The sequence below is a fragment of the Schistocerca americana genome, chromosome 3 (genome assembly GCF_021461395.2).
Source record: "Schistocerca americana isolate TAMUIC-IGC-003095 chromosome 3, iqSchAmer2.1, whole genome shotgun sequence".
NCBI lineage: Eukaryota > Metazoa > Arthropoda > Insecta > Orthoptera > Acrididae > Schistocerca > Schistocerca americana.
Genome location: NC_060121.1, coordinates 469,151,208 through 469,170,542, shown reverse-complemented (window position 1 = coordinate 469,170,542; position 19,335 = coordinate 469,151,208). Strand labels below are relative to the sequence as shown.

The 19,335-nt window shown below is 39.0% G+C and overlaps 1 protein-coding gene across 2 annotated transcripts in view; it reads left to right on the top strand.

Annotated features, from left to right (window-relative positions):
• LOC124605138 (phospholipid-transporting ATPase ABCA1-like) overlaps positions 1-15,998 on the top strand; it is a 423,943-nt gene extending 407,945 nt beyond the window's left edge. For both annotated transcript variants that reach the window (XM_047136621.1, XM_047136620.1), the window contains 2 exons: positions 582-801; positions 14,422-15,998. In XM_047136621.1, coding sequence (XP_046992577.1) covers positions 582-801; positions 14,422-14,601 — 400 coding nt within the window. In that variant the 3' untranslated portion in view covers positions 14,602-15,998. The remainder of the gene's footprint in view (positions 1-581; positions 802-14,421) is intronic.
• The last annotated feature ends 3,337 nt before the right edge of the window (positions 15,999-19,335 follow it).

Below are 19,335 nucleotides of genomic sequence, written 5' to 3'. Positions count from 1 at the left end.
TATGGGGGGTCATCAGTGAGGGAAAGCTTTTTAAAGGTTTGAAATTATGTGTAAAGCTTGTTGCAAGTCTCTGTCTCTGAGTGCTCTCATTCTCAAATACTGGATGAGTGAAGTATTGCTATTTGTAAGTTGTGGGCTACACTGTTTTTTTCCCCCTCCCTCCCTCCCCCCCCACCCCAACTACTTTGGTTCTTATCCCCACACCAATGACTTCCAGACAGTAAGTGATAAGTGTACCAAGACTGGTTGGAATCACTCCAGTGGTTAGGAGGAGATGTGGAACATGCTTACTTGCATGCGTATGTACAACAGTTGTATAATATATGTGGATGCTTAAAAGTGTCCTTTAGCAGAAGCTGAAATTTTATTAATGTATAAAAATGGAATCATCAGTTCAACTTGACACCTGCAAACATACTGTCTCTCGCATTTGCTGAATAAGTCTCAGTGAATGTTTGAGGATTTAGTTTTTACTGCTGTTCTATTTCATAGTTTTAGTTTTAATTCACTTAGGATTTTAGAGCAGTAGCCATTATAACCATTATAAATATTCAATTTTTTTTTTTTTTTTTTTTTTACAGCATGGAGGAATGCGAAGCTTTATGTACTCGCCTGGCAATTATGGTGGCCGGACAGTTCATGTGCATGGGGAACAGTCAGTATCTGAAACAAGTGTTTGGGCAAGGTTTTACTGTTGTGATAAAGATAAAATCTGGAAGTGACATAGAGCAAGTGAACAAACTGAAATTTTGGTTTCAAGAAAAATTTAAAAATAACTGCTTTCTCCAAGACGAGCATGTGGTATGTATTAAATATCTCTCTCTCTCTCTCTCTCTCTCTCTCTCTCTCTCTCTCTCCCTCCCTCCCTCCCTCCCTCCCTCCCTCCCTCCCTCCTTCCCCCCTCCCCCCTCTCTCTCTCGCTCCCTCCTTCCCCCCTCCCCCCTCTCTCTCTCCCTCCCTCCTTCCCCCCTCCCCCCCCTCTCTCTCCCTCCCTCCTTCCCCCCTCCCCCCCTCTCTCTCCCTCCCTCCTTCCCCCCTCCCCCCCCTCTCTCTCTCTCCCTCCCTCCTTCCCCCCTCTCTCCCCCCCCCCCTCTCTCTCTCTCTCTCTCTCTCTCTCTCTCTCTCTCTCTCTCTCTCTCACACTCTCTCACACACACACACACACACACACACACACACACACACACACACACACACACACATCACCCTCCCCCTATCCCTCGCACACTCTTCTCCCTTTCTCCTGCCTTAACTGTTTTCAAAAATTATTGTCTTTGGTCTATACTTAAAACATGGTACTTGGTTGGCAGCCATACACGAGGCACACTTTTTTTTTCTCCTGAAAAAGATACGTTATTTAGATTGCAATAATAGTTAGCATAGTGAAGATCTATATAAATAGAAATTGAATGTCCATTTATTCAAAACTGTGTATTTCTGAAAGTTCTTGACCAATTGCTCTGAAATTTTGACAGAACACTGCATTCTAATACAGGCGTGTTTTTAGGTACCTATTTCTTTAACCCACCAGTGGGCATACCTACGTAAAAAGCATGCCAGCCACAAAGAACATTGTCTTGTTCCATTCCATTGTTGTTTCACAATTGCAAGCATGTACCTGTGTCATTACAGTAAACAAGAAGGTAGATGAGGAAAAATTTACAATCAGTGCAAGAAAATGACACAAATTCGAAACTAGTAACACAATCCCACAATGAGGCAGATGTCTACTAGATAATTATCAATCAAATAAGCAGTTGGCTGGGATATCATGCAAATGTGCTGTTTAATGCTGCGAGTGTGTCATTACTGTGGGGCAACAGTTATCTATGACAATAGGGAGAAGATAAAATGGAAGTGACCCCATGTCTTATGAACAGCACTTGTTTATTGTAAATACTGAGTAGCTAATTATTATTATGAAAAACAACATGCTGAATGCTCAGTAGGTAAGTAGTTCACAGGTGGTGCTGAAAATGTTCACCATAAACTTCAATACACAACTCAGCACCCCTCAGCATGTTTTGGGAAGCTTTCGCCAATTCATTTGGTGTGATTTCTGTAATTGCCCTGATAATGGTTGTTTTCAACTCTTCAGTTCTATGCGAGTTGTTTCTGTTTGCTTATTTTCACGCAGTAATGTCATACAGAATAACATTCCTGGTGTAACTCATCTTTAAGAAAGAAAGTCTTAATTGCTCAAAAACCTGCTGTAAGAAAAATGTGAGTGCTCACATGCAATCATCTGGTAGACTTCTATTTAAGGAAGTAAATATTTTGACTACTACTTCATAGTATGTTTATTCCCTCATGGCCTTTGTTGTAAATAATCCACTGCAGTTCAAAAGAAATGATGATGTGTATAATTACAACACCAAGAGAAAAAAATTACATTGATTACACCACACGCGCGCGCGTTTTTCCTACAGACAGAAAAAGGAACAGCATTCTGAAAGCTAGACAAGCTCCATACCCTTTGTTTTTGCACCTATAAATGACTCAGCACTTCCGCCTTTGGGTGAGTCATCTCCCTTATTCATAAATAACTCATTTTTTAACCCGCTTGTAAGTAATCAGTATGTTGTTACAACATAATTTATGATAAAATAAATGACTCATTCCACGTCATTACAATTTATTGTGCAAATGATTCACGGAACCCGAAACTAACTCAAAGATATATTGCCATATTCTCCAGATGAATTTAAAGAAACATGCGAAGACATATTAGTAATCTATTATGTTACAGCAGAAAGTCAATTGAAGGCTTTATTTCAGTAGTGGTACACATCCAGTTTCATTCATTTCAATATACTGAGACTTAAACATACCAGTAATTGAGTGATGACAATAGAAAGAAATGATAATCCCTCACAAGTGATGGACTGCAGGATTTCAGGTATCTTGGTCAGAGAATTGGTATCACTCAGTTACATTTGAGCTTTAGAATCTCAAAATGGAGAAAATTGGAGGTGCACCACGATTTAAATAAGGCCTTGATATTATAGCTATACTGTGTATGAAGAATGTACTGTATTTCTGTTAACTGAGAATTACACTGTTGAAATCGTTGGTACTGACTTCTGTTATGTTAGTTTTAAATGCTTTCAAGTGCCTGTGCTAACACCACCTGCAAGCCTTGAGAGAAAAATTACTTTTGAATCAGTTAAGCCTGTATTGATAGCCCATTAGTGAATAAGAAGGAAACTTCCAAAATTGCTTACTATTCAATATCTTAAGTTTTCAGCTGCAGGAAACATGAGAGTACTTACAGTCTCACAAACTCTTTTTGTTTCATGTATTTTGAAATAATTTTTATTTTAATCACATCCCCAATCATTTGTATATATGTTCCAATCTCAGTCTTCTCCTACAGTATTAAGTCTTCTTGTCTGTCTTTAGTACCAAGCAAGTTAATCTTGATATCTTTGCATAGGTTCTATCACATTGTTACTTTATTGTTTGCCACGTATTTCTTTCCTCACTGATTCTGGAGCTTCTACATCGTCCTCCTCCTTTTTTTTTACCCTCTCACAGTGAATTGTAGTTCTACTTCTGATCCTTTCTTTTATTGCTAATTGCTTGGATAGACTCGTTGAACAAAGCAGAAGAAAGATCGCCTAATATCCGCTTTAATCTGAGACTTCCTCTCATGGTATGCATTTCAAACATCTTGTATCATTTTATGCTGTTGAGTGCCTTACACACACACACACACACACACACACACACACACACACACACACACACACACAGAGAGAGAGAGAGAGAGAGAGAGAGAGAGAGAGAGAGAGAGAGAGAGAGAGCCTATGTAAGTGTCTTGAATTTTTTCTTAGACCTTGCTTCAGTTGTCTAGTGTAATGTCATAATGGTTTCTCTGATGCTGTTATCCTTTGTAAAGCCAAACAGATTTGGTATTCTTCCAAAAGTGTGATAGTGCTTATAGTATTGATTGTACACAGTAATTTTCTCTGTTTTTCAGAGTGATTTTAGAAATTAGGTAGGAACAAACTATTGTTTACAAATTATGATCTGTACTTATTCTCCATAGTAATAATCATTATTGTCCTCCTTCTTCTTATTATTCTTCTTCTTCTTCTTCTCCTCCTCCTCCTCCTTCTTCTTCTTGATTGCGCTGTTTCTCTAAAGACCTTTCATCTAAATGAACAAATTAATAAGCGTTTTATAACACACAAATAAATAAGGAGACTTTGACATTCACACCCACCTATTGCAAAATATTGTATATTGTCTAACTGTGTTATTAATTTAAAAAATGTTGTTGTAGCACATCATTTTGTGACAGGAGAAGTAAGTAGAAATTTGTAAATCTTCTCTCAAATTTCAGCTCATTGTCATATTTCAGTCTCTCTTGGTGAGAGACCCAGGAACTTCACATACTTCAGAATAAAATATCAATTTTTCTGTCACACTCGCATATGTGTTCTCAAATCATTGCGTACAGTATACACTGACATGGAATATGCGTCTAAGCTTCATAAACTAAATGTGACATTTACATGCTCAGCATTATCCCTTGACCCTGTGATCACTGCAAATGTTCTCACTGCATTTCATGCCGAATATGGCTTTGTTGTCACCTAATACTGCAAATTGTGCTGAGAGACAACTTTTGTGTCACTACCTGTAATGTTTTGCTGCACAGCCAACTTGCTTTTTCTGAACATTTGAATATTTCTGGTATACTGGGTGTGACAACTTCATCGGGTGCTCTGGATTTTGCCACCCTCAATATAAAATAAATACAGTTACTCGACACCTAAAGTTTTTTGTATCGTAAAGCTTCTCTAGAATACATTACTGTCTAGATTGGCACTGGCAAAGTTAAAAATATATTTTTATTTTGTTTTTGGTTTCATTTTTATTTTCTGTTTTTCATTTAGTTTTAGACACATATCAGTGTAATCTCATCTTTCCTGTGCAATTATCCACGGTTAATAATTATTTTATAATATAAGCCTTGAAACATGGTGGTATAGTGCATGTTCGGCATTTGTACCGGGTTTCTAGATGCATTTATTTTTTTTAGTAATATTTAGAAAATGCTACCCAGTAAATCGTAGAGGATTTTTGTCATCAAAGTGCCTTCATCTGCCAGCTTTCCTCTCTTCTGTGACATAAGCTTCAACAATTTCTCTTACCAGAGACAGATGATACACTACCATTTTTTCACTTTATTACTACTCAGTGGGGAGCATGAGAATTTAAAATGCATAGGTCGAATACACGGAAAAATAACTTTTTATACTGCTTCGCAGTCTTTCATATTGATTTGATTGATCTCTGTAGCATGTCAGTATGGTCAACTTCCCCATACCAGAGTCATCGTCTGTAAGAAATTGGCATATTCTGTCACCAGTCTTTCTGTTAGTGTTTTCCATCTGGAACATTTCTGCGGTATTACAGTTGCTCAACATCCACACTTCTCTTCTGTCACATCACTTCAGTGCAAACATTTATCAGTGGACATAAAATAGGTTTTTCCTCATTTCAATTTGTCCTGTAGTTTTGGCTTCTTGTGCCTGTTCCTGAAAATAGTACCACATATGATCGTTCCATGGTTATGAAGCCAGAGGAGCAGATCTAGGCTGGAATACCAATCGTCGCTATAAACATTATGTCCCCTTTTCAAATATAGCTTCATGAGTGCTGCCACTATCTCATCACTTTTCCAAAAATTGTGGAAGCCAATTTCTGTTGATCAGTCTTATCCACAGTAAAATCTAGAACATAAACAATCAATCAATAACACAGCACAAATGCTTTTATTCCACACTTACTTCCTTTGGATGGAGAACTGAGGATATCTGATGAATAATTGCTTCAACGACTTGGAATGGCAAAATTAGAGCACGTTCCGAGTGAAGATACTTTGAATGTCAAAATTTTCTACTTCCTTTGGATAGTATACTGAGGTTATCTGATGAGCCATTGCTCCAACGTCTTAGAGATAGCAAAATTGGTTCATGTCCAGAATAAAGGCATATTGACTGTCAAAATTTTATCAGTAAATTGACAGAGTACTTGTAACAAAGGTGCTGAATTACTGCCTCCAGGAAACTTCTGTTGCTCAATTATTTTTGGGACTGAGAGCTGTGGTGTGGCGATTGCACACTCTAACCTTGTATACCAGTAACACAACTAGTTTGTAGTTGCAACACTTCTTTATTGATTACACATATGCATGAATTCATCAGCAGTAATAATCAATTAACAACCTTTGTCTATCAAGGCCCTATCTACAATTAGTATTTACAATATTAACTGTCACACTTGTGACAACGACCCCTTTACGTGCCAGTAACAACCACCAAATGTTTACAGTGTTGGCTATTGCCTTTCTCACTCAGTTTCCCACTTACTGAAAAGGTAAAATTAATTTGATGCTATCTGACCTGAAGGGTACTATTAACTGTTCTATTTGCAATTAGCATTCTACTACACTCAGCATCCGGAAGATTCTAAACTTTATGCAAGCTTAAGGCTAAACGTCAATTTGACGAACATGTGATGGATGCAAGCAAATGTTAATTTATTATGATTTCACAAACACACGATCCAAAGGGTGAACTTATACACAACTTTGGGCAGTAGGAAATCTTCTGCCTAAAATAAGCCTCTCGTTGAACGGAATAGAGAAATCACGCGTTAACCGAGTCCTGACGGCCCTGAGTTCAAATCCTGACATTCCATCACACTGCAAGCTCGTGGGGCGAGGTTTGCTTGCATCGACCACTATACACGTTTCTGAAAACAGGAAAACATGAGCGGCAGACACACTGTAGTATGCAGGGTGTTACAAAAAGGTACGGCCAAACTTTCAGGAAACATTCCTCACACACAAATAAAGAAAAGATGTTATGTGGACATGTGTCCAGAAATGCTTAATTTCCATGTTAGAGCTCATTTTAGTTTTGTCAGTATGTACTGTACTTCCTCGATTCACCGCCATGATTTCATATGGGATACTCTACCTGTGCTGCTAGAACATGAGCCTTTACAAGTATGACACAACATGTGGTTCATGCACGATGGAGCTCCTGCACATTTCAGTTGAAGTGTTCGTACGCTTCTCAACAACAGATTCGGTGACCGATGGATTGGCAGAGGCGGACCAATTCCGTGGCCTCCATGCTCTCCTGACCTCAACGATCTTCATTTTCATTTATGGGGCATTTGAAAGCTCTTGTCTACGCAACCCCGGTACCAAATGTAGAGACTCTTCGTGCTCATATTGTGAACGGCTGTGATACAATACGCCATTCTCCAGGGCTGCATCAGCGCATCAGGGATTCAATGCGACGGAGGGTGGATGCATGTATCCTCGCTAACGGAGGACATTTTGAACATTTCCTGTAACAAAGTGTTTGAAGTCACGCTGGTACGTTCTGTTGCTGTGTGTTTCCATTCCATGATTAATGTGATTTGAAGAGAAGTAATAAAATGAGCTCTAACAAGGAAAGTAAGCGTTTCTGGACACATGTCCACATAACATATTTTCTTTCTTTGTGTGTGAGGAATGTTTCCTGAAAGTTTGGCCGTACCTTTTTGTAACACCCTGTATACAAGTTACACAAATATATATAGAAAAGCAATACCTTAATACAAACATATTACAAGTTAACCAATGGACAGAATTAAGGAGCTTATTTTCCTTTGACCCAAAAAAAAAAAAAAAAAAAAAAAATAAATAAATAAATAAATAAATAAATAAAAAAAATCAAGATACTACATGAAAAGATGTGTCAGTCCACACCCAATGACTTAAGGTCCACCTTACAAGATAATCTGTCTTTGCTGAATGGCTGACACCATGTAAATCAAATGTGCAGTACCTAACGTGACAATCAACCTTCAAATAGATGATTGAAATTGCAATATGTCACTTCAGTAGGTCGCTAATGCAATAATCACGGCCCTGATGGCCACAGACCAAAATACACACGTCCTCTATCCGACCCTAAAACACAATGTGACCTATATTTATCATGGCGACTTGCCATACACACAAGAATTTATTAAGAAACAACTACTACCACTAATTTGTAAAACCAGAAAATCTGAATCTATAACTAAATTAAGAAATGACGTTCAAGTGAACCAACTACCTTCAGCGTGCCACTAAGCACCAAATCCAAACTTACAAATGTGAGGCGCTATTTCTAGCCACTTTAGTAACGTAATTTCATTGCCGTTCCAGAACGTAATTCGCCTCGCCACCACTGCAGTGAATGCTTTACTGGCCTCTAGCACGAGCAACTGCAACATTCAACAGTCCTTAAGTACACAATAATATTCACTATATATAGAAGGAGGAACCCACCACAAAAGCTTGGCGATTAATTTTTTCTTCTTCGTGTGAAATTCACACGCCATCCATCCACATAGCACTCGAGGTATTAGCAAATCCTGGTCGCCACTGGTCAGCCATGTTGATACAACTTTAATACTTTCTGGCAGCGGCCCATGCTTCTTTGTTGCTCCAACTCAACTGGTCCTCATGGCATGTGGCCGTGCCACGTGACATGGTGTCGCCAACTCCCCACATCATAACATCGAAAGCACATCACGTCACAGACTGACTCGGCTAATGCGCGGTCCCACTCTCCTCGACTTGCACATGCGCGCCACCATTAATAGCCTGCCTCAAAAGATGCAAAGAGAACAAGGCACAGGGACAACAATCAAAGATGGGAGTAAGAATCGATATCGCCTGGTGCCAGAAACCCACTGGACTGGCTCAATCCCCCCCCCCTCCCCAAGGATGACCGGAGGGGGAGGGTTTAGTTTAGGAACCGCAGCAGACTATGGGGTACACTGGTTCCCGAGTTTAACCTGACTGAGATGCACCCTGGAATTACGGCCAGATGAGAGATCCTTGACTACAAGGTTGACCGGACTAAGAATTTTCACTACCGGCATGGGCCCCTGAATCGTGGCATATGCTTGCCTTTCAGACCAAACCCGGTACCGCCAGCAACATCCCTGATGAGCACGAGATCCCCGACCTTACTGTGTAAGGAACGCCTACCTTGGTTATACCGAGTGGGCCAGATCAAAATTATTTTTAGCCCGTTTCCAATTTTCCTGCAAACTCACCGGAGTAACCTGGCATGGAAGAAGGTTGTTAATGTCCCATAAATTGGAGAGAGAGACTAGTTCGGGACATAAGCGAACATTAAACAGCTAGGCGCAGTGCCCGTGGACTCATGCTTGGCAGAGTTTGGCTTGGTTTAGCCAGGGTAAGGTAGCATCCCAACACGTAGGTGTTCGTGAATGATAAATGCAGAGAGCGGCCTTCAAATTCCGACTGACACGCTCTGCGAAGGATGCCTTCGGATAATAGGGAGTAGTTGTGATGTGTTTTATCCCATTAGCAAAGCAAAACCCCTTGAACACCTTAGATAAGAAGGCCCAAACCAGGAGATGATCCTAGACAGCTGTTGGCACCATAATTTCGGTAGTAATGCCACGAGTGGGCAGAAGCCACATGAAACAGGTGAAGGCATCAATAGCAACCAGTATGTACCTGTTTCCTCTTTTAGTAAGGGGCAGAGGGCTAATGTAATCGATAAAAATCTGATCCAGGGGGTACTCTTCCCTACCTGACTGTAACAATCCCAAAACAAATTCACGGTGCTCCAAATAGAATGTGAATTTTTCTAAAGCAAAGAGGACCGCCAATGCCTCGCACTCATAGATGGAGTAGTTCCGCTCTGTGTCATTAAGGCACCGAGGCGCATAGGAGTGCCTTTTGCCCTGTTGTTCTTGCAATAACACCGCGGCAATGCTGGCATGAAATGCGTCCGTCTGGACAATAAAAGGCTGGTTAAAATCCGGTATCGCCAAGACCGGAGGGGTAGCAATTGCTGTCTTGAGGGCTTCAAAGCCCTCTTGTTGTTCACCTCCTCAAACGAAGGCAGTATTCTTTTTTCGCAGCTGGTTCAAAGAGGCTGCAATCTGGGCAAAACTGGGGATAAATTTCCTGAAGAAATTAGTCATACCGATGAAACATGCAATTGCCTGCTTGATGTGAGGGGGCGGAAATTCCTTGATCGACTTTGGTCGATACGCACCCCACTTGCTGATATGAGATGTCGTAAGAAGGATATACACAGACGGCAGATGTTAACTTTAGAGGGCTTCACCGTTAGGCCTGCCGAACACAATCTGTCAAAGACTTACTTCAGATGTTCGAGATGATCCTCAAATGAACCACTGAAAGTGACTAAATCGTCAAGATAGTTATACATGCACTTGAATTTGAGGTCCCCGAGCATATTATCGAGAAGCCTAGACAATGCTGCTGCACCAGTCGTCAATCCAAAGGGCACACAATTAAATTCGAACAAATTCCAATCGGTGCAAAATGCAGTGGCTGCTTTAGAGTTTTCGGTGAGGGGAATTTGGTAATAAGCCTGATTCAAGTCCAGGACCGTGAAGATGGTGTCACCTCTGAACCTGGTGTAACAATTACGGAGGTCCGGTAAAGGTACTGACTCTAGTGTGACCTTCTGGTTTAAGGAGCCCGATAGTCACCGCTCTGTCCCATGGAAACAAGAAAAACAGGCGAAGCGTAGGGAGAATTGAATACCTACTGACCTCATCAAGTAACATGTGAACGATCTTCTCACATAATATTTTCATTTTGGGTGGGGAAAGACGGTAAGGTGCATGGCGCACTGGAACACTATCGGTCAACAGTATATTATACTTAATTAAATTCATCATTCCCAGTCTGGTGGTCAGGACCTGGGGATAATCGTCCACCAACCACTTCACCTGCTGAGCTTGGTCGAGATCTAAGTGACATACCTCCACCTGCTCTGCGTCCTCAGTCACCGCGTGCACCCCACTCGCACGATTGCAACTACAAAAGCTAATTTTGCAATCAGGCCGGAACTTGAAATAAAACGTCCCCCCTGTATAGTCTAATACCAACTGTGTTGCCTGAATGAAATCACACCCTAGAATGAGAGGGGTGTTCAATCCGTCAGCTATCAGTAACAAGATCGGCCAAGAAAATCCTTGTACAAACACCTTAACTCTTACCTCCCCCAAGACAGGCAACTCTTGCCCATTGGCCACACGACATCTGTACCTGCCAGGACGAAGGCTAGAAAATCTGCACAAGCGCCAAAACTCCAGGTACCACAGCTTATCTACCAAAGATTGGGAACTCCCGGAATCGAGCAGGTCACAGACCGGCTCGTTTCTCAGAGACGCACATACGTAAGGGAGGTGGGAAACGGACGATAACCCCACTCTGGCGTCACTTAGATGCACGTTCATGACGCTGCACTGGGCACTGTCGGACAAGATGGTCGGAAGCTTGACAGTGGAAACAGAGTCGGATGTTAGACACGTTCTGCATAAGGTTCGTCGGCACCTGTGGCTCGACGATTCACGGGGAGCGCATTTTTGAGACTAAGTTTTGTATCTGCTCATCAGCAAATGTTAAGGCATCCACTGTATTAATCAGACATTGGAGTTGCTGGAAACTACCTGGCCTTTCCGCCAAAACTAAGTGTGTGCGGTGTTGCGGGTGGATTCCCTCCAGTATGTGGTTAACACAATCCTGCTCCGAAACAGTTAACCCCAGAACGATTACTGCTACCCCTACTGTGGCTAAATCAATAAGACAAGAGTTGTAATGGGCCAGGGGCCTGAATGCGATACAACTGTTTAGGAGTAGGTGGATTAAGCTCAAAAAGGGAAATAGTTGCCACTAATTCAGCCAGGGAAGTAGACAGACGAGACAGAAACATCCATGGACAACAATACTGGAGCGTCAGCCGCAGCATAAAGTCAGGCCACTAAATCGGCTACACTGCCCTCGGTTGACAGGATGCGTTCACGAAACTCATGCACTAGATGATCCTGATGCAAATACAATATGCCGGGGCAGATTTGACTGGCCATGGCGACAAGGAAGTGCTGAAAGCAACAAGTCCACAGTATTAACAAAAGACAAGTCAGAAAAGAGACAAAAGAAACAATATAAGGCAAAGCATAGCAACTACAAACAGACTAAAGCCGTCAGCGGAAAGAGTGCTCTGCTACCATTGGTGTGGCGATTGCACACTCTAACCTTGTATGCCAGTAACACAACCAGTTTGGAGTTGCAACACTTCTTTATTGATTACACATACACATGAATTCATCAGCAGTAATAATCAGTTAACATCATTTACATATCAAGGCCCTATCCATAATTAGTATTTACAATATTAACTGTCACACTTGTGACAACGACCCCTGTATGTGCCGGTAACAACAACCAAATGTTTACAATGTCGGCTATCGCCTTTCTCACTCAGTTTTCCACTTACTGAAAAGGTAAAATTAATTTGATGCTATCTGAACTGAAGGGTACTATTAATTGTTCTATTTACAATTAGCATTCTACTACACTCAGCGTCCGGAAGATTCTAGACTTTATGCAAGCTTAAGGCAAAACGTCACTAACGCAATAATCATGGCCCCTATGGCCATAGACCAAAATACACACGTCCTCTATCCGACCCTAAAACACAATGTGACCTATATTTATCATGGCCACTTGCCTTCCATACACACAAGAAATTATTAAAAAACAACTACCACTAATTCATAAAACCAGAAAATTCTAAATATATAACTACATTAAGAAATGAACTACATTAAGAAATGAAGTTCAAGTGAACCAACTACCTTCAGCGTGCCACCAAGCACCAGATCCAAACTTACAAATGCGAGGCGCTATTTCTAGCCACTTTAGTAACATAATTTCATGGCTGTTCCAGAACATAGCTTGTCTCGCCACCACTGCAGTGAATGCTTTACTGGCCATTAGCACAAGCAACTGCAACAGTAACAGTCCTTAAGTACACAATAATATTCACTATATATAGAAGGAGGAACCCACCACAAAAGCTTGGCGATTAATTTTTTCTTCTTCGTGTGAAACTCACACGCCATCCATCCACATAGCACTCGAGGTATTAGCAAATCCTGGTCGCCACTGGCCAGTCGTGTGAATACAACTTCAATACTTTCCGGCAGCAGCCCATGCTTCTTTGTTGCTGCAACTCAACTGGTCCTTGTGGCTTACGGCCGTGCCACGTGACATGGTGTCGCCAACTCCCCACATCGTAACATCGAAAGCACGTCACGTCACAGACTGACTCGGCTAATGCGCAGACCCACTCTCCTTGACTTGTACAGAACACCTGGGGACAGTAGCAGCAACACACGTTAACACATCTTGAGCAGGCAAAGGATTTAGTTCTCAAATAACAAGCATAGTTATTACATTTCTTGCTGTCAGTAAACTTATATATTTATAATGGAAAATTAAATATTCACATAATTCTCAATGGCTATACACATTTTTTTATAAACAAAGAAAAAATCTGAGCTAATAATTTTTGTTAGACTTTTTTTTTTTTTTTTTACCCAAAATTTGTGAAATTTTGTAGCTGATGAATAAATTGTCAAATTTTATAGACAAAATGCTTATAGATTCCCATTGCTTTTATTTACACATAATCAAAGACTAATGCACTATTACACGTTGGATAACCAGATTCTGTAATAAAAATTTATGAATTTTAGGAAAAAAACCTGTAGTAAATCATTGAAGTGATATTAATATCAACAAAAAGGCTGAACTGAAACATGGCTCCTTGAAGTATTGATCTCTATATTTTCAAAGCCCAGTATATAAAATGATATTATGTATGTTCCTGTCTACAAGTAATTAAATTACTTTAAATGATCATAAAAAACTTTTAAAATCTAAGGAATATAGATTGCAGGTGAAGATAATAAAAATATGAATTATAGAGTATTCATGTAGTCGAGAGGTGCCAAATAATGTAACTGAAAAGTGTGTTGCCTACTTCCATATGGATGTGGTATGACTACTGCATTAAGTAGATTTATTAACTTGACAGTTACATCTCAAACTGTACAGTTAACTACTTTCCACTCTTCCAAACAGTCTCCCACCTTGCTGAAAATTTCTGTTTTCTTTCCTTACTTTTCTTCACCTCATCCTGTACCCTTCATAACAAGTATAGTACGCGCTGATTTATAATGATGTAAGGCATGGAAATTATGTGAAAGAATTTCCTCAATCATATGTTTCCCTCTTGAACCATGGGAGTACAACTTCTTTGTTAATCTTCAGTCATGTTTTAGGTTGTGTTACATAATTTGACAAATTAATATTAAGACGTGTTTTCATGTTGCTTTTAAAGTTATTTCTCAACAGAAAGCTAATTTGTACATGTGCAGCCCAAAACAACTAGGTATTTTATGAACAGTCCGTACCTAAAGTAAAATATTCTAGTTTGAGTATCATTAACAAATCTGCTGATAGTAAAATTAATTATACATAAAACAATTTTTTTTTAGGGTTTACTTCATTATCAGATAACCAATCCACAAATCACACTGAAACAATTGTTTACAACATTAGAAGAAATGAAGAAAAATTTCAGAGTGATAGAAGACTATGCTGTAAGTGAAACAACACTGGAGCAGATTTTTATGTCTTTTGCGAGACAGAATACAGATGGAATTGCATCGGTTTAGAAAGACAAAATAAAAAAAAATGATATGTGTAGATTAATTTTTAAGTTTACTATCACTCCTGTAAAAATGATGCATATTTGTATAGACTATTTACAACTTTATGATGCATATTTGTAAGATTATTTAAAACTTTTATTTTTTCTATCTTTTTGATATGAAAACTAGCTCTGAAAAAACAAAGAATTATTTTTCCACTGGCAGGGTGCTAGTCTTGTTACTGAATAAATATTGAGTGTGGCATTTGATTTAACATTGTAATTTCACTGGACAAGGAATTACATAGTGTACTGTGAAGTATACTGGCATGCTCTTTTTTTTTTTTAATAATCATGCCAAATATTCTGTACTGTTGATTGCTTATAAAGTAAGCAATATTACTGAGTAAAATAAGTTACAGTCTACAGTATGTAAGCTTATTAACAAAGAAAGACATAGATATTGAGAGAGTACGTCGTAGGGTATTGAAGAAGGGGTAAATGGTGGAGTGAATGGCAGTGTCTATTCAGGCAAGCATTATGTTAGGCTGGGAGATTCAGCATTGAGGGTTCATTGTGCCTCAATATGGAGACATTTTATATCCATAAGTTGTTGTTGACAGAATGTGTTAGTATTGATAGAGATTGATGACACGTCACTACAGTCCTTGGGATAAATTAAAGTTAGGGACTATGAATAGGAAATAGAAAATGCAAGTATATGTGTGCTTTGTGATTCCTGAACAGTCATTAAAATTTGGGAAGATAATTCAGAATATTCAAATGTCAAGCAGTGTAAAAATGTATTACTTTTGGGGATGATGAGAACAAGGACTACACTGCGATGTGCAGCTATTATTTTTGTTGTTTCTTTATGTAATTATCTCTTTTTCGTATTATCCTGGAACTGCACTGACAAGTAATGTTTTGTCTTTGAGCTTTAATTTTGTAGTCAAGCAAATCAATGCTAGTGATGATTGCTGTATGATATTATCAGTAGCGTGGAAATGAATTGTCATAAAGCTTGTAATAAAGACAGTAAGGCAGCTGATAGATACACCACATATTTTATTTATTTATAATATTTGAATTGTTGGTAATGTTCAGAGTGTGCAGCTATATTACATTGACTAAAAACTACGAATCTCATTTTAACTTACGGATTTATTTATGAGATGACTTTTTTATGTAACATATAAGTAATACATGTTGGAATAGGTATTAACATATTTTAACTGAAGTGCTAAGACAATGAGTTACATGAGCCTTCTATTATCAGTGCATTTTTGTACATTTATGTATAAAATAACATAAAAAGAATCATGTATGTGAGCTATATGCTGTGGCCTTCTTTTTATATGTTTATAAATGCCAAAGAAATTGTATCTTAAAAAGGGAAATAAAATTGTTCTGCAATAAAAAGATCTTTGAAAGAATTCAGCATATACGGTCATTATGGAGTTAATAAGTTTTCCTTTCTTTACATATAGTAAACGGCAGTAAAGCATGGTCAAATTCTCCAGCTTGGAAACTGATATTCATTTAATAACCATACTTAATTTAGCACATGATAGAAGAAGCAATCAAATTAAAACAAGACTGTTGGAAAAAGAGTAAGCAAACTGTTTATTAGTTCAAAAGTAATTCCCTTAACTCTTAATACATCCATCCCATTGTGAAGCAAGATGCTCATTGCTTTTGTGGAAAAATGTTTGCCCTTGTCTATGGAACAATATTGTACCCAGGTGTACACCTCTTCATCCTAAGCAAATAAGACAGCCACAACTGTTTTCCTCAGGGCTCCAAAAATACGGGAATTGTATGGCAAGAGATCAGAACTTACTGGAGGATGTGTTCAAGATTCTCAGCAAAACTTCTTGAGCATACGTGAAAAGTCCTTGGCAACCTTCTTTCTGTTTTTATAATACATACAGCTGTCTCTTTCTTGAATGGCGTTACCCATAACACTTCTGCCATGGTAAAAATGTAAAGACAGTTCCTGTTAACGCAGAATATTGTTTAGGTAAATCAGAGTAGAAATAGTATTTATATATAATATGTATGTAAACAGAAAAACAACCATTGGTTCTGATTGTTGCCATCAGTCCACCTGTGTAGACATTAGTTCTCTATTTTTTTGCTCAATGTGGGTACCATAACATTCTTGTAACAACTGTCAGTCCACATCTGTGGAGCTTCAAGTTCTTAATTTTGCCTTGTACCACAGAGCAGTGGATTTTTTATCTGAGAAATGGCAAACTTGTCTAAGGTTATAAAATTGCAAGGTGACTGGTCAATTCTTACCTTCCGGAAATAAAATTCCAAGTACTGTTGTTAGATAAAATTCTAAATTAGGAAGGTTTATAAAGGAAGGCCAGGTCACTAAGACGCCAGGTGGGTCCCTCTTAACTTGAGGGAGCTGTTAATTCTTACTTGTAATGTGTGAAAACAAGAAAGCATAGATGCATTAGTATGACTGCAGAGGTAATGATGCATGATGTGAGAGGTAGTTCAGGCTATCCCCATTCAAAAGTATACTTTGTACGTGAGACAGAAGTGTTATTAAGTTCAGATTACATGGCGGAAGAACCTTCTTTGAAGTAAGGAATTACTTTCTGTACAATAAAAGTGAGTATGCTGAGTGCCAAGAATCACAGGAAGCTCTAGGGGTAAAATAGATACTGCCTACAGGAAAATTAAAGAGGCCTCTGGAGAAAAGAGAATCACATGTATGAATATCAAGAGCTCAGATGGTAAACCAGTCCTAAGCAAAGAAGGGAAAGGAGAAAGGTGGAAGGACAATATAGAGGGTATGTACTTGAAAGCAATATTATGGAAATGGGAGACATAGATAGATGAAATGGGAGATATGATACTGCGTGAAGAATTTGACAGAACACTGAAAGACATAAGTCGAAACAAGGCCCCGGGAGTAGACAATATTCCATTAGAACTACTGATAGCCTCGGTAGAGCCAGCCATGTCAAAACTCTGCAATCTGGTGAGCAACATGTATGAGACAGGTGAAATACAACTCAGACTTCAAGAAGAATATAGTAATTCCAATCCTAAAGAAAGCAGGTGTTGACAAGTGTGAAAATTACCGAACTGTCAGTTTAATAAGTCACAGCTGCAAAACACTAACACAAATTCTTTAGAGATGAATGGTAAATCTGGCAGGAGCCAACCTTGGGGAAGATCAGTTTGGATTCTGTAGAAATGTTGGGACACACAAGGCAATACTGACCCTACGACTTATCTTAGAAAATAGATTAAGGAAAGGCAAACCAATGTTTATAGCATTTGTAGACTTAAACAAAGCTTCTGACAATGTTGACTTGAATGCTCTTTTTCAAATTTCAAAGGTGGCAGGGGTAAAGTACATGGAGCAAATGGCTGTTTACAATTTGTACAGAAGCCAGATGGAAGTTACAAGAGTCAAGGAGCAAGAAAGGGAAGCAGTGATTGAGAAGGGAGTGAGATAGGGTTGTAGCGTATCTCTGATGTTATTCAACCTGTATATTGAGCAAGCAGTGAAGGAAACAAAAGAAACATTCGGAGTAGGAATTAAAATCCATGGAGAAGAAATAGCACAGGACCTGCAAGCGCATCTGAACAGAACGGGCAGTGTTTTAAAAGGATAATATAAGGTGAACATTCACAAAAGCAAAATAAGGATAATGGAATGTAGTTGAATTAAATCAGGTGATGCCGAGGAATTAGATTAGGGAATGAGACACTTAAAGTAGTAAAGGAGTTTTGCTATTTGAGGAGCAAAATAACTGATGATGGTCAAAGTAGAGAGGATATAAAATGTAGACTGGCTATGGCTAGGAAAACGTTTCTGAAGAAGAGAAATTTGTTAACATTAAGTATAGATTTAAATGTCAGGAAGTCCTTTCTGAAAGTATTTGTATGGAGTGTAGCCATGTATGGAAATGAAACACGGATAGTAAATAGTGTAGACAAGAAGAGAATAGAAGCTTTTGAAATGTGGCACTACAGAAGAATGCTGAAGATTAGGTGGGTAGATCATATAACTAATGAGGAGGTATTGAATAGGATAGGGAAGAAGAGAAGTTTGCGGCACAACTTGACTAGAAGAAGGGATCGGTTGGTAGGACATGTTCTGAGGTATCAAGGGATCACCAATTTAGTATTGGAGGGTAGCATGGAGGGTAAAAATCGTAGAGGGAGACCAAAAGATGAATACACTAAGCAGATTCATAAGGGTGTAAGTTGCAGTAGTTATTAGGAGATGATGAGTCTTGCACAGGATAGAGTAACGTGGAGAGCTGCATCAAACGAGTCTCTGGACTGAAGACCACAACAAGAAGTGACTCCTAGAAAATATGAGGAAGAGACATGACACTCTCACAAGATCAAGACATGTTTCATTTCATGAACCAATGGTATTTTTCATAGGGAAATGTAAATTTTTGCAGTATGTGTGTACAACCCTTTTGTCTAAAGTGCTTTGTTTTGGAAGGTCTTGATACATTAATTTTATCTTTCATTTTTATGTGGTAAAATATACAGTACTTGCATATGAAAGAGTTACACCTTGGAACTTTTATTGCCAAACATCTGTCCGAAGATGGTGGTAGAAAAAACTAGCATTATAATTATACCTACTTACAAATTTTACATTTGGATAACACGTATTAAATAATTTAGGAGTAAAGGAGACCACTCACTGAATAGCAGAAATATTGAATTCCACACAAAAGAGAGAGAAAACTTTCTAGCTTTCAGGACC